Consider the following 23,959-nt stretch of genomic DNA (forward strand, 5'->3'; position numbering starts at 1 on the left):
TGGCAGTTAATTTAGATTGGCCTCTTAACCAACTTGATGTAAAAAATGCTTTTCTCAATGGTGATTTGCAGGAAGAAGTTTACATGGATAGTCCTCCGGGCTTTGAGGACAAGTTTGGGTTAAATGTGTGTAAATTGAAAAAGTCTTTATATGGTCCAAGCAATCTCCAAGGGCTTGGTTCGAAAAATTCACTTGGTCTGTCAAAAAACAAGGATATATGCAGGCTCAATCAGATCATACCTTATTCATGCGATTTTCCAATGATGGTAAGATTGTCATTCTAATTGTTTATGTGGATGATATCATTCTCACAGGAGATGACATAGTTGAGATGGATAGATTGAAGAAAAATTTGGCAAAAGAGTTTGAGATAAAGGACTTAGGTGCACTTAAATACTTTCTCGGTATGGAGGTTGCGCGTTCAAGAAAGGGAATTGTAGTTTCTCAGAGAAAATACATCTTAGACCTCTTGGAGGAAACTGGGATGAGTGGGTGTAGACCAGCAGATACTCCTATGGAACTAAATGCAAAACTTTGGGAGAAAGGTAATGTTCCTGTTGACATTGGACGATACCAGAGATTAGTTCGTAAGCTTATTTATTTAGCTCACACGAGACCTGATATTGCTTTCTCCGTGAGTGTTGTCAGTCAATTCATGCATTCTCCCTATGAAGAACATTTGGAGGCAGTTTACCGAATCTTAAGGTACCTGAAATCCAACCCCGGAAAAGGCTTGTACTTCAAGAAAACCAATGACAGAGATGTCTCTATATTTACAGATGCAGATTGGGCAGGATCAGTTATTGACAGGAAATCCACTACTGGACATTGCGCCTATGTCTGGGGAAATCTAGTTACTTGGAGAAGAAAGAAACAAGGTGTTGTTGCTCGGAGTAGTGTGGAAGCCGAATTTAGAGCCATGGCTCAAGGAATCTGCGAGCTATTGTGGATTCAGAAACTGTTGGAAGAACTAAAGTTGAAAGTTGACTTACCCTTAAAATTATTCTGTGACAGCAAAGCAGCAATAAGTATAGCTCACAACCCGATGCAACATGACAGAACCAAGCACATTGAGATTGATCGCCACTTCATAAAAGAGAAAATTGTTTATGGAACTATTTGCCTACCGTATGTGACTTCAAATGAGCAAACTGCTGATATCTTGACAAAGAGCTTGGCAAGACCTAATTTTGAGCGACTTATAGTCAAGTTGGGCATGACAAATATTTATGCACCAACTTGAGGGCGGGTGTAGAAAAGTCAAATGATATTATTGATCATTATTAGAATATATTATACCATTATTAGTCATGATAAGACATTATTTGTCATTATGTTTATTGTAATTCCTTTTTATATATAAACAGTCTTGGACTGCATAAATAAAATAAGAAAGAATCATTCCTCTAATCTCTTATATGATTTCTTATATGTTTTTCAATAGTTTGTTTAAATGATTTTTTAAGCTATGATGATTGAAATTCTTAAAAGTTAGAAGTAGTGAAGGGGAACCAATGAAGAATGGAGTGAGATAAGAGGAAGACTTAAGCCGTGGAGTGTGGTTAAGTCGTCAGCTTTGGATTTTCTTCTTCCTTGTTTGTTTCTGTTTTTTCTTTTTTAAATTTTTGTAAGTTGATTTATCAACTACTGGAACTTTATTTGAGACATGAAAAATGAAAGTTCCCTGTACGTTCAAATGTGATTGGTTAGTTTTGGTTTTAGACGCACTTAATATAATAATTTGTTTATTTATTTGTTCAATTCAAATGTTGCGGATAACGTATTAAGAAGCTGCTAATAATGCAATAAAATGAAAGCACTAGACGGGAATGGATCAGAAATCTGTGAATACAAAATAATGTTTTTAGGTAATATAATTAATTTCCTAAAAATAAGGGTAATATAATTAATTTATATTATAGACATTCAATTATCCCCAGTTAGAATCAGCTCAAGCTTATGGAGTAACATATTTGGTATCAAGCAGAACCCTTGGGTGTCGAGCCCAAAAGGTGAAGGCGTTATAAATTATTGAATGATTAAACAGTTTAGATCGAACACAGTCTCCAAGTGTCGAGTCCAAAAGTTGAAGACACTCTGAATGATCGGCCAAACAATTTGGTACCGTACCATCTTGAAGTTACAACTTACAAGTGGAATTTCCAGCAAGGACAACTAAAAGAAAAAAAAATGCTCAAATAAATTGCATGGTGTCTTTTACAAATAAAAAAGAGAGAGAAGCATTTATACAAGATAAGGGAAACATGATGTTGATGCATACAACTTTATATTGTGTACATCTCTGTCTCAATGATTATTCAACTTGTAACTTGTAATTTAATATGCTTATTTCAAATACAAATTGTGTTTGGTGTGGATGAAAAACACTGCATTTTATTTATATTTTCATATAGTCACTCAAAAGTGATTATTGATTTATTCCATTTGCATGTTTTCACCGGCTTTTAGAAAAACCTTGTTGATGACATTTGAGCGAGCTATACACATGGCCTCTAAGGGAATTGGCTTTGGAGTAGTGACTCCTTTTCCTTAACTCATCAATTTCTTTCTCACTTATTATTTTCCAATCGAAACAGTGAAATTCGATCGTGGTCAAGACCTCTATACATGCGACAAACTGCAATGTGCGGCCTCCGTGTTTGATGGGATTGCGTGTGCGACGAAGGTACTGTGTTCTTGCCACACTGCTGTTTTATTAAGAGATTCAGATGGGAAGCGAGAGTCAGGATATCAAAATGATAAGGTAAAACATTTTACTTCCAGTTTATCTATTGCTTCACAGCATGATATATTATATGATATTATTTGTTTTTCTTCTTAATTTAATAATATTTATATATTTATCCAATGGACAATCGAACATTTCTTGGACTTTGGACTATGAACGATTCTTGCTCGAGTGTGTGTCACTATGATGCTAAACATTTTTGGCTTTTAAGAATAATTTCACAAGATGCTTGTGACATGATCTACTGCATAGATCAACAATCTATCGATTCTTAGAACTATAGTATTTTGTGTTCTTGAAATATTACAGGTAACTGCTTTGTAATGATCTGGATCATCCCCGTTAACTTAAACAAACCGTATATCTTTTTGTGTTTCCACTTTTTGCAGGGGGCTTGACCTTAGTAGAAGTTGAAAGGCGTGGATCATCTCTTTGTTTGTAGCTTGGATGGAACCAGCATTTGTTTTGTAAGAGACACTGTTTCTGTGTGTTTAGGTACCTGTTTATATAATATGCCTCGCCAACACTAACAGTTGATTAACATCAGTGTAACATATTGACCTAATTACAAAAAAAAAAATATATTAGGAACCTAATTAGAACTTTTTTTAGTTTAGGCTTTGTAGTATCGATAAAGCCTATGCATGTATAATTAATTTACATTATAAAAAGCTCAAGTTTAAGCTTAAAGTTCAATTGTATAATCAAAAGTTAATCGAGCTCAATGTTCTTAGTGTTAGGCTCAACTTGGCTATATTTAATTCTTACATAAAATAATATTTACCGAACATTCCGACTCTGAGCGAGTGCATTTTCCAGCACAGATGATTAAAGGAAAACAAAATGTTAAAACATTATTCATTATAATTTTTGACAAATAAAATAGTTCAGAGTTTCAGATAAAAAGAGGAGGATTACACAATAAAAGGAAACATGATATTGATATGACTTGATGCATTCATCTTGGTATTTTATGTATCTCTATTTCTCTCAAGAATCCTTCATGAGGTATTGCTAGGCTAATAAAAGGGCTTTTGCTATAGGATTCAGCAATTACTACATACACTACAGGTATGATTACTCAAGTTGCAACTTAACATGCTTATTTAAACACAAATTGTATTTAGGGTGGAAGCAAAGCACTGCATTTTATCATAGGATCCAGCAATTACAAGTTGCTTTATTATATGATTATTGTTTTATTCCATTTAATCATACAATTGAGAATAGATTAAACAACCATAACTAAGGGGGGAAACACAAGGAAACAAGGACAAAACAGAGAGGCGAGATATCTAAAGAAACAGCTCCTCCATTGGAGACATTTGCGTGTTGATTGTTGTGCCTTGATTTGCTTCGCATGAAAGTCTATCTAGCATCATCAATGTTGCACTTTCAGATTCATCAATCCTCCCAGTAGACGTGCCATCCACTTCAGTCGGTGTAGACAGAGAAGGTAAATGCTGAACATTAGGCAATTGAAGTGATGCAAAAGCACTGCTAGAACTATCCTCATGCGGTTCTCTCTGAAGCTGCAAAGCATATTCCAAGTCCCACAACACATCAACCATTGTTGGCCTATCACACCCATAATCGTGTAAGCATTTTTCCACAGTCTCACTAAATATTCTTAGTGAGTTTTGATTGATTTGTGCCTTGATGGAAGGATCAACGATCTCTTCAAGTATCCCTTTGTCTTTGCAATGCAATCCCCACTCAGCCAAATTGACTTGCTCACTTGGACAAGACAGTTCTATGGCTGGTCTTGCGCACAACACTTCAAGTAGAACCACCCCAAAAGAGTAAACATCGGATTTTTCTGTAAGCTGTTGTGATCTAAAGTAATCCGGATCAAGATACCCAAAAGTCCCTTTAACACATGTGCTGACATAAGAATGTTGATCAAGAGGACCTGTCCTTGAAAGACCAAAATCAGCAACTTTAGCTACAAGATTCTCGTCAAGCAATATATTAGTGGATTTCACATCACGGTGGATTATTCCACCGGCTACTCCTTTGTGAAGGTAATGAAGACCTCTAGCAGCACCAATGCAAATCTCAAGCCTTTGCTTCCAAGTCAAACAAGGCAAATTTGTATCGTACAAATTATCTCTAAGTGTCCCATTTTCCATGTACTCGTAAACAAGTATCATCTCACACCTTTCATCACAATATGCAATTAAGGAAACAAGGTGTATGTGACGAATCTTGGACAAAACCATTATCTCAGTTTGAAATTCATGACGTCCTTGACCTGAACCTGGCACGCTTCTTTTCACTGCCACATTCATTCCATTCTTGAGAACTCCCTTATAAACATTTCCAAAACCACCCTTTCCAATAATCCTCTTTGTATCAAAATTCTCGGTGGCGATTTGAAGGTCAAGCAAGGAGATTTTCATGCCAAGGTTTATGTTAGGTAAAGGTGAGCCTTGAGTTGTTTTTCCATAAGTTAATTTGCTATGAGAAATCCCTCCTGCAGCAGTTGGAATCGGCAACAAATCGAAACTCTCAACAGGCCTTTGTTTCCTGATTTTACTAATCCAAAGAAACAAAACCACAACAACAGAAACCAGAACTAAACCTCCAACGACCGAACCCAGCACCACAGGAAGACTAATCTTCCCCGAATCCAAATCATCAGGGGGAATTGGACCCGAGGAGTTAACCACTGTCATTAGTTCTAGTCCATTTAAAAATGCGTTCGGTACAAAATCCAACACATTAGGTTGTACGGTAACCTTCAGTTTCCCAGAGGCATCGGATTGAACCACAAAATCATAATAATAAGGCATTTGTAGTGACAAACTTGTGTCATTATTGACATTCACAACATAATTGTCATAAATTAAGAGAAGGAAATCTGTAAGACCAGATTGTCGATTACTGAAAACGTCACAAAAATGAAACCTAAGAAAATGATCTACGTTCTTCTCTACAGGAACACTCCAACTTATGCTGCTAGAACCGTTAATACTCTCTTTGCCAGTTTTATAAACAATATCTGGAGCAATATATTGATTTGAATTTGGACCATCAGACGTATCATTTGCAGTGCGTGGAATATCACCGTCAAAGGAGCAATTCTTAGCGTTTTGTAGATTAGTTACATATCTGTCATCTGGTAACCATTCTCTCGATAAAGTATCAGTTCCTCTATCAACGGTTCCCCCACCGACGTTAAAACGATGTTTTGTTTCCAAGGCTCGTTGTGAGTGTAAACCGCCAATATAAGTAGATAAGCCTCCTCGAACACCAGATTCTTTGTAAGAGAAATGTGGCATTGAATCAGGGATTAAATGAACCGGAAGCATAAAGAGTTCTATTGCATTAACAAACGCAAATGATGATGTTTGAGGTGTGAATATGATTTTGAATCTTTTTCTAATGATTTTAACGTAATACTCTTTTACTAAAGCAGATTTGGTGGTGTTTTCAGCGTTGAAATTATGTAACAGAAGGAAACCAGGAACGGAAATGTTGAATTTTGCAGTGGAAAGTTTAGTTGGTGAAGAGAATGAAAAGAAACGGAAACGTACCATATAAGTGTTGTTTGGTATGGTAGAAAATTCGTAGGAGGATTCAGAATGGAAAATTCTTGCTGTTTGGTAAAGAGGTGAAGACACTGATGATGGATTGGTTTCTATGGAACTTCTTTGGCTGAATGATTTTTTAGGGTAAGCATGGTTTGATTCACCAATATAAAGATTCTTATTTTCATTCACGTCGATATCTGATCCACAATTGATGAAGTATGTCTCTTGATGATCGTATCCGAGTGCAGGGAAGTGTAGTGATGAGAATTGAAGAAGAAGAAAAGCCAGTAAAATGATAGAGTGTTGAATTGCCATTGGGAGAGAGGAAAGTTTTGTTTGGTTGATGATTTTTTAAGCTATGATGATATTGATGATTGAAATTCTTGTAACTTATCAGTAGTGAAAGGGAACCAATGAAGAATGGAGTGAGATAAGAGGAAGACTTAAGCCGTGGAGTGTGGTTAAGTCTTTAGCTTTGGATTTTCTTCTTCCTTGTTTGTTTCTGTTTCTGTTTTTTTTTTGTGTAAACTGATTTATCAACCACTAGAACTATATTTCGAGACATGAAAAAGGAAAGCTCTACGTTAAGACGTGATTGGTTAGTTAGGATTTTAGATACATTTATTATAATAATTTATTTATTTGTTCAATTCAATGCTGCGGAGAATGAATTAAGAAGCAGCTAATAATGCAACAAAATGGAAAGGCACTAGAGTCTAAGTAACCCTTGGAGGGCATGAAAATTTTCATGAGGTCCAAACTGGTAGTATGACTTGTTCCGACGTTCTTGTAATGGAATAGATCAGAAATTTGTGAATACAAAATATATCTTTCAGTAATATATACCTGGCTAGAATCAACTCAATCTTATGGACTAACATGTTTGGTATCGAGCACAACCCTTGAGCGTCGAGCCCAAAAGGTGAAGACGTTTTAAATAATTGAATGACTGAACAGTTTGGTATCGAACACAATCTCCAAGCGTCAAGTCCAGAAGTTGAAGACACACTGAATGATCAGCTAAACAATTTGGTACAATAAAAAGAGAGAATAAAAAGAGAGCAATTTGAATAAAAAGAGAACAATTTCATGGCAACTTTTGAAAGAACTTTTTTTCTCTCTCTTCTTTTGTGACAAATGACAAAAACAATAAAAAGAGAGAATGAGAGAGAAGGAGTAAGAACATAAGATGAGTGTGAGAGGGTTGTTCTAAAATGATTGTACAAATATAATTTCTTGCGAGCAAGAGCGAGAAATTCGAACGACCAAGAAATTCTTGCATGTGCGATGAAGTTACTGTATTCTGGTCATACTACTGTTTGGATAAGAGATTCAGATAGGAAGCTTTGTGTTGCTTAAGAAAAGGTAAACATTAAGTTCCATTTTATTTATTGCATCACAGCGTGATATATGAAAGTGTTATTTCTTCTTAATTGAACCAATGCCTTCAATTGCCTTCAATTTTCTAATATTAATCATAAGATGCTTGTGACTTGGTCTACTGCATAGATCAACAATCTATCAAAACTTGGAACTATAGTATTATATGCTTTTGCCTACCTACATGCTTACATCTGTTTGTTTGCGGTTTGGATGGAATACTGTTTCTGTGTTTATAGTGGTTTAGGGACTTCTTTATATAATATCTTGTCAGCAATAACTAACAATTGAGTAACTGTTGCATAACAGAATGACTTAATTGTACAAAAAAAATTGTTTGCTCGTGTACTTAATTACAACTTTTTTTAGTTTAGGTTTTATAGTATTGATAAAGCCTACGCATGTATAATTAATTTACATATAAAAAGTTTAAGTTTAAGCTTGAAGTTTCAAATTTCAATTGTATAATCAAAAGTTAAACGAACATTCTGACTCTGAGCAAGTCAATTTTCCAGCAAAGACGGTTAAAAGAAAACAATATGTTTAAACAATAGTACATTACTTATTATAATTTTTTACGATTAATTTTTTTTAGATAAATAGAGGAGGATTACACAAGTTGATATGACTTATGCATTCGTCTTTGTATTTTGTGCATCTCTGAGCAGGCTACAAGGGCTTATCATAGGATTCAACAATTATACTACACTACAAGTACGATTACTCAAATTGCAGTTTGACATATTTGAAATTGTATTTAGCATGGAAGAAAATCACAACATTCTACCATACATAGATCTTCATATAATCACTTGAAAATGAATACTGTTTTACTCCATTATTAATCTTACAATTGAGAACAGACCAACAACCATTAACTAAGGGGGGAAACAGGGACAAAACAGAGAAGTGAGCTATCTACAAAACAGTTCATGGAGACACTTGCGTGTTGATTGTTGTCCCTTGATTTTCTTCGCATGAAATTCTGTCTAGCATCGTCAGCGCTGCACTTTCAGATTCATCAACCCTCCCAGTAGACGTGCCATCCACTTTAGTCAGGGTAGACAGAGAAGGTAAACGCTGAACATTAGGCAATTGAAGTGATGCAAAAGCACTGCTAGAACTATCCTCATGTGGTTCTCTCTGAAGCTGCAAAGCATATTCCAAGTCCCACAACACATCAACCATTGTTGGCCTATCACAACCACGATCTTGTAAGCATTTTTTCATGGTCTCACTAAATATTCTAAGTGAGTTTTGATTGATTTGTGCCTTGATAGAGGGATCAACAATCTCTTTAAGTGTCCCTTTGTCTTTGCAAAGCAATCCCCACTCAGCCAAATTGACTTGCTCACTTGGACAAGACAGTTCGATGGCTGGTCTTGCGCACAACACTTCAAGTAGAACCACCCCAAAAGAATAAACATCGGATTTTTCTGTAAGGTGTAGTGATCTAAAGTAATCAGGATCAAGATACCCAAAAGTCCCTTTAACACCTGTGCTCACATAAGAATGTTGATCAAGAGGACCTGCCTTTGAAAGGCCAAAATCAGCAACTTTAGCAACAAGATTCTCATCAAGCAATATATTAGTGGATTTCACATCACGGTGGATTATTCCACCAGCAACTCCTTTGTGAAGGTAATGAAGACCTCTAGCAGCACCAATACAAATCTCAAGCCTTTGCTTCCAAGTCAAAAAACTAGGCAAACTTTTATTGTACAAATTCTCTTTAAGTGTCCCTTTTTCCATATATTCATAAACAAGTATCATCTCATACCCTTCATCACAATACCCAATTAAGGAAACAAGGTGTATGTGACGAATCTTGGACAAAACCATTATCTCAGCTTCAAATTCAGGAAGTCCTTGACCTGACCCCGGCACCCTTCTTTTCACTGCTACACTCATTCCATTCTTGAGAACTCCCTTATAAACATTTCCAAAACCACCTTTTCCGATTATCCTATCCGCATCAAAATTCTCTGTTGCGAATTGAAGATCAAGCAAGGAGATTTTCAGGCCAAGGTTTATGTTAGGTAAAGGCGAGCCTTGAGTTGTTTTTCCATATGTTAATCTTCTAAGGGATATCCCTCCTGCAGCAGCTTGAGTCGCCAAAAAACCGGAATTCTCCACAGGCCTTTGTTTCCTGATTTTACTAATCCAAAAAAACACAACCACCACAACAGAAACCAGAGCTAAACCTCCAAGAACCGAACCCAACACAACCGGAAGACGAATCTTCTTTGAATTGGAACCCAAATCATCAGAGGGGATTAAACCTGATGGTTCAATCACTTTCATTAGTTCTAGCCCATTTAAAAATGCATTCGGTACAAAATCGGTCACATTAGGTTTTATGGTAACCTTCAATAGGCTAGAGTTATCGGAACGAACCACAAAATCATAATAATAAGGCATCTGTATTGACAAACTTTGGTTATCATTTACATTTATAACATAACTGTCAAATGAAGAGAGTGAAAAATGTAAAACCAGATTGTCGATCATTAAAAATGTCACATAAATGAAGCCTGAGGTAATGATCAATATTCTTTTCCACAGGAACACTCCAACTTATGTTTAAACCGTTTGAACCATTTTTACTCTCTTTGGCACTTTTATAAAGAGCGTCTGGACCAATATGTATATTTGAATTTGGACCATCAGATTCATCACCTGCAGTGCGTTTAATATCACCTCCAAAGAAACCATTCTTAGCGTTATGTGGATTAGTGATGTAACTGTCATCTGGTAACCACTTTCTTGATAAGCTATTGTTTTCCCCTGTGATGGCTTCTCCACCGACGGTAAGACGGTGAATGGTTTCCAAGGCTCGCGAGAATAAACCGCCAGTGTAAGAAGATAAGCCTTGACCAGTAGAATTAATGTAATTGAAATGTGTGACTGATTCGGGGATGAAATGAGTGGGGAGTATAAAGAGTTCCATTGCATTAACAAACGCAAATGATGAGGTTTGAGGTGTGAAAGTGATTTTGAATCTTTTACGGGTGATTTTAAAGAAATATTCTTTAATTGAAAGCGGAGTTTATATCAAAATTTTGTAACAGAGAGAAACCTGGAAAGGAAACGTTGAATTTTGCAGTGGAAAGATTAGTTGGTAAAGAGAATAGAAAGAAATGGAAACGTACCATGTAAGTGTTGTTTGGTACGGTTTTGAATTCGTAGAAAGATTTGGAAGGGAATATAATTGCTGTTTGGTAGAGAGGTGAAAGTGGTGTTGATAGTGATGATGATTGACTTGTTACTTTGGAGCTTTTGCTGAAAACTGTTTTCGGATAAGTAGGGTTTGATTCACCAATATAAACGTTGTTACTTTCAGTAACATCAAAATCTGATCCGCAATTGATGAAGTATGTGTGTTGGGGATTATATAATCCGAGCGAGGAAAATTGTAATGATGAGAATTGAAGAAGAAAAGTTAGTAGAACGATAGACTGTTGAATTGCCATGGGGAGAGAGTTGATAATTGTGTTTGTTTGAATGATTTTTTTTTAAGCTGTGATGACTGCTATTCATAGAAGTTAGTAGAAGTAGGGAGTGGGAGAAGAGAAGGGGGGGACCAATGAAGAAGACTTGCATAAGAAGAAGACTCTATCTGTGGACTGTGATTAAGTTGTCCGCTTTGAATTTTCTTTTTCCTTATTTGTTTCTCTTCATATTTTTTTAATGAATATTTAGAATTTGATTTATCCACTATTGGAGCTATTTGAGACATGAAAAATGGAAGTTCCCTGTACGTTAAAACATGATTGGTTGGTTTGGATTTTCGACGCACTTATTATAATAATTTATTTATTTATTCAAATGCTGTGGAGGATGAATTAAGAAGCTGATAATAATGCAGCCAAAATGAAAAGGCACCAAAGTCTAAATATCTCTTTCCAGGGCCATGGAAATTCATGAGGTCCAAATTGGTAGTATGATTTGTCGCGACGTTCTTATAATGGAAATTGATCAGAAATTTGTGGTTCCAATAGACAATATATGTTTTTAGGTAATATAATTAATTTATATATAACACGTTCAGTATCAGTAACGTTGATATCTTATCCACAACTGATGAAGTATATGTCTTGGTCATCGTATCCAAGTGAGGCGAACTGTAATGATGAGAATTGAAGAAAATTACTAAAATGATACAGTGTTGAATTGCCGTTGGGGAGAGAATTCAAATTGTGTTTGTTTGAATGATCTTTTAATCTTTGATTGCAAATCTTAGAAGTAGGGAATGGGAGAAGTGAAGGAGAACCAATGAAGAAGACTTAGATAAGTTGAGGAAGACTTGAGGTGCGGACTGTGGTTATGTCGACAGCTTTGAATATTCTTCTTCATGTTTGTCTGTTTGTTTCTCTTTTTATTTTTAAATATTTGAAATTTGATTTAACAACTACTGGAACCATTAGAGACCTGAAAAATGAAAAATCCCTGTTAAAACGTGATTGGTTGGTTTGGATTATAGATGCACTTAATATAATAATTTATTTTCTATGGAGACTAGCTAGAGATATCCTTCCTACTAGATAGATGTAGACCGAAGCGAAAAGGATTGAGTATAGACACCATTTGCCCTCTTTGCTTCATAGAAGAAGAAAGTCGGGACCATCTATTCATGAGGTGCAAGTTAGCGCAACAAACCTGGTTCAGCTCCATTTTGGGAATCCATGTGCCAGCTCACTTATCGTTGAAAGATTGGATGATTGAGTGGTTATCCAAAAAAGACCACTTAGCCTCTCAATTTTTTGATATAACTGTCGAAAATTTGGCAGGGTAAAAATCAAATGGTGTTTCAAAAAAAGCATTTTGACTCTATTCAAATAGCCATGGTAGCTTCTGATTTCACTGATGAATTTAACTATGCTAATAGATTTGAAGGGGCAGCGGAACCTGCTGCACAAACTGTTGAGAAATGGTGTCCTCCACCCTTTGGTATGGTGAAACTGAATGTTGATGCAGAAGTTATCAATGATGGTCATATAGGATGTGGGATGGTAATTGGAGGTATAGTGAAGGGAATGTCAAGTTTGCTGCAACAAAGCTAGAGAAGATTCAAATTTCTCCTACTATGGTTGAAGCAATGGCGCTACGATGGTGCCTGCAGTGGATTTTGGCTTCAGACCAAAACGGCAATTTCTTGGTGGAAATGGATGTGGAGGTCGTTGTGAAATGCATTCAAGGTGTTGTCAACCTGGCTGTTATTGAAAATATTATACTTGACTGCAATGATATTTTGTCAATTCTTTGTAATTGTTATGTTCATTAAAAGAAATAAGAATGGTGTTGCCCATAGCCTTGTTGGCTTAGCAAAACAATTTGGATCCTGATTTTGGGTGAGATATGTCCCAGAACCCGCAGCTTGATCGTATCAACTTTCTTTCTTTGAATTGAATGAATGTTTGACCGTACAAAAAAAAAAAAAAAACATATTTGGTATCAAACACAACCCTTGAGCGTCGAGCCCAAAGAGCGAAGGTGTTCAAAATAATTGAACGACTAAATAGGTTTGTATCAAACACAGTCTCCAAACGTCGAGTACAAAATTTGAAGACACTTAGAATGATCGAGTGGCCAAACAATTTGATACCCTACAAACTTGAAGTTACAATTGTATTTGAGCCTAATGTTATTCTAAACTTGACCATATATTTAATCCTTACAAAAGTAATATTTAATGAACATTCTGAGTAAGTGGATTTTCCAGCAATGATGGTTAAAAGAAGAAAAAAAAAGCTCAAATAATATTGCATAATATCTTTTACAAATAAAAAAAGAGAGAAGCATTTACACAAGATAAGGGAAACATGATGTTGATGCATACATCTTTGTATTGTGCACATTTCTGTCTCACTGATTACTCATGTTGTAACTTAATATGTTTACTCAAATGCAAATTGTGTTTGGTGTGGAAGAAAAACACAACATTTTTCATTCACATTTTTGAATGAAAGCAAATCAAATAAATGCAGGAGAGACATGAACCAAGATTATACAAAGGATCGTCTCAAGTAAGGTAAGCTACTGCTATCTGTATCTAACAAAGGAACTAAAAAAAAGTGAAATCCCACCATTGAGAGTAAAGTTGAGGGAGACTATGACCATTCTCAGCAAGCTCATCGGCAACAGAATTTCCTTCTCTTACATGTTTTCATCAACTTTTAGATAAACCTTGTTGATGACATTTGAACGAGCTTTACACATGGCCTCCAAGGGAATTAGCTTCGGAGTAGTGGCTCCTTTTCCTTCAGTCATATCAATTTCTTCCTCACTTATTCTTTTCCAATCAAAACATTGGATAAGTAATGCCAAAGTTAAACTAACTGTACGTTGCCCTAAGTTTGCTCCAGGACAAGCCCTTCTTCCCAATCCAAATGGAATCAACTTATCAGCTTCTCCTTCTTTGTCAAATCTCTCTGGCTTGAATTGTGTTGGGTCACTCCATAGTTGAGAATCTCTGTGAATTGCCCAAGCATTAACCAATAAAATAGTGTTTTTTGGGACAATATAACCTCCTATGGTGCAATCTTGTGAAGAAAAATGAGGAGCCAACAATGCAAATGCAGGATGCAATCGAAATGTCTCGTGGATTATATTTTGTAGGTAGGGGAGTTTTGAAATGTCTGACTCTTCTACTAAGTGATCTTGTCCTATGTTTGTATCTATTTCATCCCTTGCTTTCTTTAACACTTCTGGATGATTTAGCAAAGCAGACATTGCCCATTCTAGAGTTGTAGCTGATGTTTCTGTTCCTCCAAGGATCATGACCTTTTAAGTCAAACAAACTCAATTTCAAGATGAGTGAAATCATTGGGATAATTTCATCAAAATGACTTCTACTTTGATTTTATCGATTATTCACTTTATTAAGTGTTGAGTCAACAATCAAGTTTTCAATGTTTGGATATACGTGTAAATTTTCTAATAATAGAGAAATAAAAAAACATACTATATTAAAATTTACTAATAATAGGAGGGTATCCAATTAGATCGGGTTCATATTAGACCACCCCTATTTTTACAGTTAGAATTGTGCATTTGTATACAATCTCATCTTTTCTTTTTTGAAAGGATACACAATCTCATCTTGAATACTTTGAAACCCCAAAATTTGGTTGGAATAACTCTAAAGACCAATAGAATAATACTTCCCATTGTCATACTATGCTCTCATTCTTTAGTTTTTTTTTTATAACAAAAAAGTTTAGGTGAGTTTGAGTTATGATGTTCTCTAAAATCATTCAAGCATCATTGTTTAAAGTACGTCAAATAGATTATCTACATCAGATGTTTTTAAAAGGCAAAATCACTCTATGCTAGATTGATTCTATACATATGATATTTAGAAATAGCCAAGTCCATAACTAGAGAATCATAATCCTCATTTTGTAGTTAAAATAAAAATAATTTGTATATTGTGTACAAGTATTTTTAAATTTGAATACACTTAAGTAAAAAAAATTATCTTCCATTTTTACTTAATCACGATTTTAGTCCTTTATTTCTAAATCTAAAAACAAAGTCTCAAATGTCTCGTAAGTCCTAGCTCAACGGACAAAATTTTTGAAATTGTTAGACCGGACGTTATGACCGGGGTCGAACCCCACTACCTCCCTTTATGTGTGTGAGTTTATGATAACTTTGTCATCTCTTCTATCTAAAAAAAAATCTCAAATTACATATTCATTGTAACAAAAAAAATTACAAATTCATTTTTTAGAAGATATTACAAATCCTTTATTTATCAACATTTTTACTTGTGTTGAGATTTGGCAATTAAAATAAAAAAATTTGTATAAATAAGTTGAGTTCTTTCCTTTCAACTAAACTTTTTCCACACCCAAATGTCATGATCAACCGCTCATTTAAATGGCTCAAAGTCCCTTATCACATAAATCAATTATTAGTTTTAATCATTGTTCTAAATCTAAAAATATAGTTTCAAATTATAAAATTTTCTCTACCACCGAATTTTGGGTTTAATAAAATTGAATAATGACGACAATTCATTAGTGATGTGTCAATGAATTGTCAAGTGGCCTAGTGTGGTGGCGAAGCCACATTAGGACGGGTGGGCTGTGACTTTTAATTTTTATTTATAAGAAATTAATAAAATATTATTGATTTTTAAATAAAATTACATTGTGGTTCTTCCTTGTTTATTTTTCAAATCGCTCGAAATATGTAGATAATTATTTTGAATTTTAAACATACGTAATTTAATTTTTGATAATCAACTTTGTGTTTAATGCTTATATATTAAAATATAAATTGTGTATATATGTTATTGTTTGTTTTGGTGTTCCGCCTAAACTTTTTTTTCTAGCTCTGTCAGTGACTTAATGACTAAAAAGTTCACATTTAAGATAAATTAGAAGTTCAAAGTTCGAACTCCGACCATTACATATATCATGAAATATCTAAATAAATTGAGTTAAGACCACTTGACAAACTTTATTTTTATCTCGGAAACAAACTTTGTTTTTATGAAAAGGAAACAAACATTTTGTGAGAAAAAGCAAAATTATGAAAGAGAGTTAAAAGTGGGGCATTAAAAAGAAGGTATTAAAAAAATTGAATGAATAGTGTATCGCAAGAAAAGGAAAATATCATTTACCAGAACAATCCCTTTGATGATTTGATCAGTATAATACTCCGGCTGTGATAATTCTTGCAAGTTCAAGAGATGATCAATCATGTTATTCCCCTTCTCCTTCTTCCTCCTATGCTCATCAATCAAACCTTGCAAAAACCCATCAAATCTTCTTGCAATCCTTTTCAACTTCTTTTCATAACCACCAAAATCAAACCACCTCAAAATCCCAACAAATTCACCAGGATTACTCGAACCACCCAACGATACCATCTCCTTAATCATCTCCCTAAATCCCTTAGCTTCTTCTTCATCACTCACATCACAATCCTCACCATAATATCTCTTTCCAGATATCATTCTCATTATCGTGTTAAAAGTCATCTCCGAAAGCTTTGTTTTCAACTCCACTCTCACAAAACCGTCGCTAGAACTAGAACTAGAACCACGAGCTAGGGCTTGCATGAGTTTCATGATTTCGTTTTTTCTAATACGTAAAAATGAGTTTAAACGGTGTGTTGAGAGAACGTCAAGGGAGATTATACGACGGACGTTACGCCAGTGATCGCCATAAGGAGCAACGGTTACCGCGGTGTAGTTGTATCCGATGTGTTTGCCTGCCAGAAGAGGTGGCCGGTTTGCTAAAATAGTGTCATTTTTTGTGAAACATTCGTGTACGACAGAAGGTGATGAAACAACGACGACAAAACGTGAACCGAACCGTAGGGAAAAGACTTGACCGTATTTTTGTGAGAGAGTGTGGAAGGTACGGTGAAGTGGGTGTTTGAGTTGATGAATGTTGCCTATAATTGGAATACTTGATGGACCTGGTGGAAGGTTTTTGAGTTTTCTTGTTGTGATTATTACAAATTTTAGTGTTAAGAGTGAGATAATAGCAAGGAGAATGTGATAGAAGAACTGGGTCATTTTGATTGATTGTTGATTTGATTCTATGATTAGTTATGTAGTTGAATGTAGTGGCTTTCTAAATATAAATAGGAGCTTGGGTTACTGTTGGGATTAATAATAATCAAAATTGTTACGCTGTTAGTGGTAGTCTTTGATCTTGACTTGTCACGAGATTTGTTGATTTTCTTTCACCTAAAGTGTCTTTTTTGAAAAATCTTCATCATGAAAATTGTGTGTATGAAACGGAATTAATTTGGATCACGGAAATATAAATGTTATGTTTATATGATGATGTAGGCTTACATATATGACTAATGCTATTTTCAACAAACATTTACAATCAGAAGTTTAGAAAGATATTCCGGTCTTCATCAAAATTCTTTTTTAACATCAACATGTCAGAAGTTGTACATTTCTTGTAATTGGCTTCTAATATTTAAGTCAGCGTTGTCGTCTCAGGGTCAGAGGAAGAAAATAAAATGGTGACAATTAGGTACCATGGAAGAATGGTGGGTAATTTACCCTAACCAATATACATTAGTTATATAAGCACATTTTTAAGTGGTATCCATGAACTATCTTGACCCCACCAACAAATTGCTCATATTCATTGGTTGGTAGGTAAATTACCCATCATTCTTCAAAGGTAATCTAGAAAAAACCAAATAAAATACTAATCAATGAGTACAAGTTTAATTAGAGGTGCTTGATAGAGAAAAACATGCTGAGAATTGTTGTTCTCATATTGCATAAGGATGTGTCACACGAGTAAATGACGTTTTTGCCCCCTCGGCAGTTAACTGCCGAGGAATTAGAAATTCGACTGCAGTTAACTGCCGAGGATCTTCTGCTACAAATATGGCAGAAGCTCTCTCATCCATTATTCATCTCATCTTCAAATTTCTCTCAGAAATCTCTCTAAAAAACACAACTAATTCCAACCAAATTTATTCAACAAAATCACATTTTATTCAACAAGTAAGTAATTATAAACCTATTAACTTACATTTTAGTTGTTATAAATGTTTCTATTTTTTAATTTTTGAGTACATTTATTATTTTTTAGTTTTTGACTAGATTTACATGTTATAATTAATTTTTAGGGTGGATGTTAGTTGATTAATGTTGTTAAAATATTTGCATGATGTTTATGTTATAATTTAGAATTTTAGGGTTATTTATTATTTTGTTGTTTTATATTTATTTTTTTATTTTAGTTTTTAATTAGATTTACATGTTATAAATCATTTTTAGATTACATGTTAGTTGATTAATGTTATATTATATGATTAAACATAAGTTGAATGATTTATGTTATATTATATGATTAATTTTTTTATTTTAGTAAGAGTATATGATTTATAATTTTAGGGTTATTTTTATGAAATTTAGTGTCTATGTATAATGTGCACATTAACTGTTTGATGAAATGTTTGAATGAGTTTTTCATTGATTGTTTTTAATTTCTTATTGTGTAGATTTGAAACAATGGTCGGATGGATCGACGTTCATGCGCAATTCAACGGCGGAGAACCTCAGAGGTTGAAGGTTCGATGCCTTGGTATAACGTTAAGAGGTCTCAATGATGAACTAACTGAATTCAACCAAGGAGTCAACCCCATAGACACAAGGAGGGTGGAACACCTTCAGTATAAACGTCCAACGCTCGACGGGGGGAGAGTTTCATTCACTTGGGTGGAATTAACAAACGACGAAAATGTGACGAGCATGTTTTGGGAGCACAGCATGTTCCAGTGGATCGATATGCGGATGACGTTGCTGAGATCAACTGAAGATATCATCAACAACTTGATTCCGCTAGAAGATCGTCATTAGTTGGGGTAAGGTGCATTCCAACTTCAACAATTGTCTTACCTTTGAATGAGATAAATTCAAACCTGCCAAACAACAGGACTCAAGCATTTCACTCGGCATTCATGTTTTTCCTTTGAAAAGATTAAATTCTTGTTAGGCTGGTTTAGATGAAGGTATTAAGTGTCAAGGAATGAACATAATTTCGTTGGCACTTGAATACCATCATCTAAAGCAAGCCTAACAAAAATTTATTCTTTTCAAAGGAAAACATGAATGTCGTGTGAAATGTTTGAGTCTTGTTGTTTGGCAAGTTTGAATTGACCCCATTCAAAGGTAAGACAATTGTTGAAGTTGGAATGCACATTTCAACTGCAACAATTGTCTTACTCTGGATGGGGCAATTCAAACTTGTTAACCGGTAGGACTCCAGCATTCGATAAGCGTCTTCAACGCTGGTATTCAATTGTCAAAAGAATGAATGTGTAATGCAATGTAATGTGATAACATATATTTTGTTTTGAATGAAACAATAATTATCTTATTTATTCACTTTTCGAATTTATTTATTCATTACGCAATTTTAATTAGTTGGATTCCCATTAGATTTAATTAGTTTTTATTCGAATACGCAATTATTAAAAACGCGACTTTAATCGAAATTATTCCAAATGCGATCTTATTCTAAGTACCATAATGTCAAACAAAATGTGCGGAACACAAAACTAAAACATAAAAAAAACGAAAACAATTAGGCATTCATTCATTCATCCTCGTCACACAAGTCAATCGGGTTTCCCGCTACAGTCCCTACGGCACCTTGTTTTGGTTGAGGACCAAAATAGCATGTCCTCCCGCTCCTCCTCAACCTCAAGTGATTGTACACCGGCACCTTCGAACCCTTCTTTTTTTCGGAACCATCGCAAACAATTACGTGACACGTCATAGGCAATTTTTCTTTGTTCTTCTCATCACCCTAAACGTTACCCTAATTTTGATTCTGAGACATATCTACATTAAAAAAAATGGCGATCAAAACCTAACTAAACAACAATGACATAAAATCATAAAATCAAAAACTAAACATAAACTTAAACTATCATCAAAACCTACACCTAAACCTAAACAATTCTAACAATTCTACAACGATTCATCAAAACTTAAACCTAACAATTCAATAAAAGTTTTCTAACAATTCTAACCTATACTATCCTAACATATCATAAAATCATAAAATCAATATAATCGAACCTATATAATCGAAATTTAACAAAAAAAACAAACAATTCGACCACAAAACAACAATGCAATAGGGTTCAGAAAACTTACTTGTTTTTGTGATTGAAATTGACTTGGAATGGCTTCAAATTGCTCAAAATCGCAGCAAGGAGAATAAAAAACGCAACAATTGAGTTTTGGAAACTCCTATGTCTGTTCTGTTCTTATAACATTTTCATCGGCAGTTAACTACCGAGGTTTTCCTCGGCAGTTAACTGCAGCTGTATTTCTAAAACTTCGGCAGTTAACTGCCGAGGGGGCAAAAACATCATTTACTCGTGTGGCACAGCCTTATATAATGTGGAAACAGCAATTCTCAAACATATTTCTACACAAGTCTTGTGAGTAGAGCTCGTATACTAAAAAATTTGTAAATACAAATGGTGTGCTATATGCAGATTTTAATCCACAATATCACAGGTAATACTTTTTCTGTCATAAATATCTAGAAACTCTATTTATGTATACATTCACAGTTGAAAAATCTCGAAAGAGAAAGATTAAATGATGTTTAATTTTTATAATTAAATGAAATATATAATTAAAGGCTTAATACATCATTTGGTCCCTTAACTTATTTTTGGTTTTCACTTTGGTCCCCTAACTATAAAGTGTCTCAAACTGGTCCCTTATGCCATCTGTCGTTTACTGTTTTAGTCCTCGCAGTTAGTTTTTTTATGTCTAATATTTTTAATATGATTATAACCGTTTGATTGCAGGTCCATAGTATATTACAGTGAACCATCCATATTTGATTTTTTTCCTTCTCTTCTTCTCCTTCATATTCTTCCTCTTGATCTTCATCATCTTCAACATTGTTCATATGACAAAACAAAAATTCTATCATTTATGAAATTATCTCTCCCTCTCTCCAGATCCTCTATTTTCAATAAAAACAAACAAAAATTTCTTCTTCATCATCAACAACAATAACAACCTTTTCAAGAACAACAAACACCCAATTTCAATTTAAACAACAACAATTCCATCAACAACAACAACAACATTTTCTTCAACAACAACAACCTTCACTTGCTTCTAACTTTCATCTTCATCAATCTCAAAAATAAAAACCCAAAATTAAATGTTGATAAAACCCAAAAATCAAAATCCTACAATACACACAACTTACAAAGGCTAAATTGAACACTAGATAATAGCATAGATAACATATGGAATTTCAGGGAGATAGCCCAAAAGGGTTAGCACCAAACAGAGGCAGAACTCCACCTATATAACACACAACCACCAAACAATTGATTAATTAAACATGAAAAATTTACAAAAAAGAAACGATGAAGAAGGAATGATGAGGAAGATTACGTGGCAGTGTTGATGAAGAAAAATTTACAAACAAAAAAAACGATGGGAAACAGTGTTGTTGTTGTTGTGTTGTTGTTCCTCTTTTCTTTTTTTATTTTATTTTTTAATTCATGATGATGATGATAATGATAATGATAATGAAAGAAAGCAAAAAGGGTTGAATTTGATTTGATATTGTTGTTGTTGTATTGTTGTTGTTGTCACTGGTTCTAGGTTGTTGTTGTTGAGGAACAATGAGTCTTGATAATTGAAGGATGAATGAAACAAAGATGATGATGATTCTGTGTCTGGTAGTAATGTTGACAATGTTTTTGAGATTTTTTTTTTAAAGAATGATTATGGTTCTGGTAGTAATTTTTTAGGAATGATTATGAAGATGAAGAAGAATAGGGAAGAAGAAGAAAGGTGAGAAAAATATTAGGTGTTGGTGGTTTACAATAAAATATAATAGACCTACATGATCCAACAATCCTCTTTTATAGAAAAAATCAAAAGGTTAAAATTTAAAAATTTAATAAGGTATATGATGGACCACCTTTAAACATGGCTCACCTTAGACATTTGATGTTAAAAATTAACGGAGAGAACCAAAACAGTAAACGACAGAAGACATAATGGACCAATTTGAGACACTTTATAGTTAGGGGACTAAAGTGAAAACATAAAATAAGTTAAGGGACCAAATGATATATTAAGCCTATAATTAAATGATGTCTAATGTTTGTTGTGGAGTGGCATGCTATTCAGATTCCCTTCTGACAGTCGACCTGATTAAGGAAGATTTAAATCATTTTCATGTCTATGCCGTGCTCATTCAGAATATCAAAGATCTTCTCAGTTCAAGAAATTTCTCTCTCCATCATTAGCTAAGAGAAGGTAACCAGTGTGCAGATTTCTTGGCCAAGCTAGGAGCTTCGAATCATGTGGATTTGACGATTCACTCCAACCCCCCATAGGAGTGATGAATGGATACAATTTATATTGTCATAATTATCCTCATATTTATTTTACAATGTCAAAGTCGTCCTCATTAAAAATTTAAGGCTTATTTATTCAAGTGTATTCTTAATGCCTGGACTTTTTGTTGCTAACTTGCTAAACTTTGTTTTTTTATTCCTTCAATTTATTTGCTACAATTTTAATTATATTGTCATAATATCCTCATATTCTTTTCTTCTTCATATTTTATTGAGATTTTTTTATTTCTTATTTTTTATTGTATGTACGTATTCTAGTCTTAATTTTTTATTTCAATATATTTGGTTTTTACATATTTATATAGAGCTTAATTTAGTAAATATTAGATGGATTATCAAGATAAAAAAATGACTATCAATAAAATAAAATAAAAATAAAAAATTATATTTTGCTCTAATATTTATGAATTTATTTTTTCACAAGCAATATTTATGACTTTTAATATTTTGTTACAACTTTTTTATTTGATTATTTATGGATTTTTGGTTATTGAATTTTCGTGTTAAATTTTTTATAAAGTGGATAATTTTAAAATCATGAGATAGTTTTAAGGATTAGAAGGATAAAAAGGTAATTTGGTGTTAAAACCCTCACCTCCCCTTCTGAACCAAACATACATTTAATTAAAATCTCTCCCCTCCCCTTCCCTCTTTTGAACCAAACACATATTTAATTAATATATCTCCCCTCCCTTCCCTTTCCCTTCATTAAATCCCTTCTCTCCCCTCCCCACCGTTGGACCAAACGGACCCTAATGTATAACAAAATAAAATAAAATAAAATAAAAAATGTTGAAATACGTGGATATTCAACTAAATATATCAAGAATTTTTGAAAAAGGAACTAAATATATTGTTGTGAATTCGAACAACATAACACACCGATAAAACTTAGATTTGTGGAGCAAAAGAAAAATAGTAATCAATATCAAAGTAGCTTCAACAAACAACAACAATCCTAGATCTAATCTAGAAACCAAATGTAAAAGCACAAAACCGCAAGCAAAAGATAAGAAGAGAGGAGACACAAACACACCAAGAATTATTTACCCAGTTTAGTCCAACAATGGTCTACTCTGGGGGAGAGAGATCTCTCCACTTCACTATGATAAGAGTGATACAAATAAGTTACAAGAAATTAGTTTACAAACTCACAAAGAATCAACCTAATTTCTACCCCTTTGTCAAGTCACTCAAACCCACAATGAATCCTAAGAGAAACCACTCAAGGAAGCTTTTTGGTCATTCCTCTAATGAGATCTCACATTCAAGGTGTTTACAAATGTTTCTCCAACCCAAGAGAACCTATCATCAAAGACTCCCAACCTTAAAGTTACCTCATTTGATTTCCCAAGGTTCTCTCTTGAAGCTTTCTAAAAAAAATGAA

General features: G+C 34.1%; 2 protein-coding genes and 1 pseudogene across 2 annotated transcripts; all 3 read right to left on the bottom strand.

Annotated features, from left to right (window-relative positions):
• Positions 1-3,851: 3,851 nt before the first annotated feature.
• On the bottom strand, positions 3,852-7,023 carry LOC25493513 (probable receptor-like protein kinase At2g23200). The gene has a single exon (XM_013602022.3). It carries the CDS (start codon positions 6,598-6,600, stop codon positions 4,045-4,047), a length of 2,556 nt encoding a protein of 851 aa, XP_013457476.1. The 5' UTR covers positions 6,601-7,023; the 3' UTR covers positions 3,852-4,044.
• A 1,362-nt stretch (positions 7,024-8,385) lies between these two features.
• Positions 8,386-11,639, bottom strand: LOC25493514 (probable receptor-like protein kinase At5g24010; annotated as a pseudogene).
• Positions 11,640-13,444: 1,805 nt separating this feature from the next.
• On the bottom strand, positions 13,445-17,250 carry LOC25493516 (cytochrome P450 81E8-like). The gene is made up of 2 exons (XM_013602025.3): positions 16,298-17,250; positions 13,445-14,448 (listed from the first exon to the last, which is right to left on the bottom strand). Exons 1-2 carry the CDS (start codon positions 17,198-17,200, stop codon positions 13,822-13,824), a joined length of 1,530 nt encoding a protein of 509 aa, XP_013457479.1. The 5' UTR covers positions 17,201-17,250; the 3' UTR covers positions 13,445-13,821.
• Positions 17,251-23,959: the final 6,709 nt, after the last annotated feature.

Source organism: Medicago truncatula, chromosome 4 (assembly GCF_003473485.1).
Source record: "Medicago truncatula cultivar Jemalong A17 chromosome 4, MtrunA17r5.0-ANR, whole genome shotgun sequence".
NCBI classification, from domain to species: Eukaryota; Viridiplantae; Streptophyta; class Magnoliopsida; order Fabales; family Fabaceae; genus Medicago; species Medicago truncatula.

Excerpts from the sequence above, each read along its gene's own strand:
- LOC25493513 (XM_013602022.3), bottom strand. The coding sequence starts at position 6,600 with ATGGCAATTCAACACTCTATCATTTTACTGGCTTTTCTTCTTCTTCAA.
- LOC25493516 (XM_013602025.3), bottom strand. The coding sequence starts at position 17,200 with ATGACCCAGTTCTTCTATCACATTCTCCTTGCTATTATCTCACTCTTA. Across the intron at positions 14,449-16,297 it reads TCATCAAAGGGATTGTTCTG|GTCATGATCCTTGGAGGAAC; the intron begins GTAAATGATATT and ends TTGACTTAAAAG.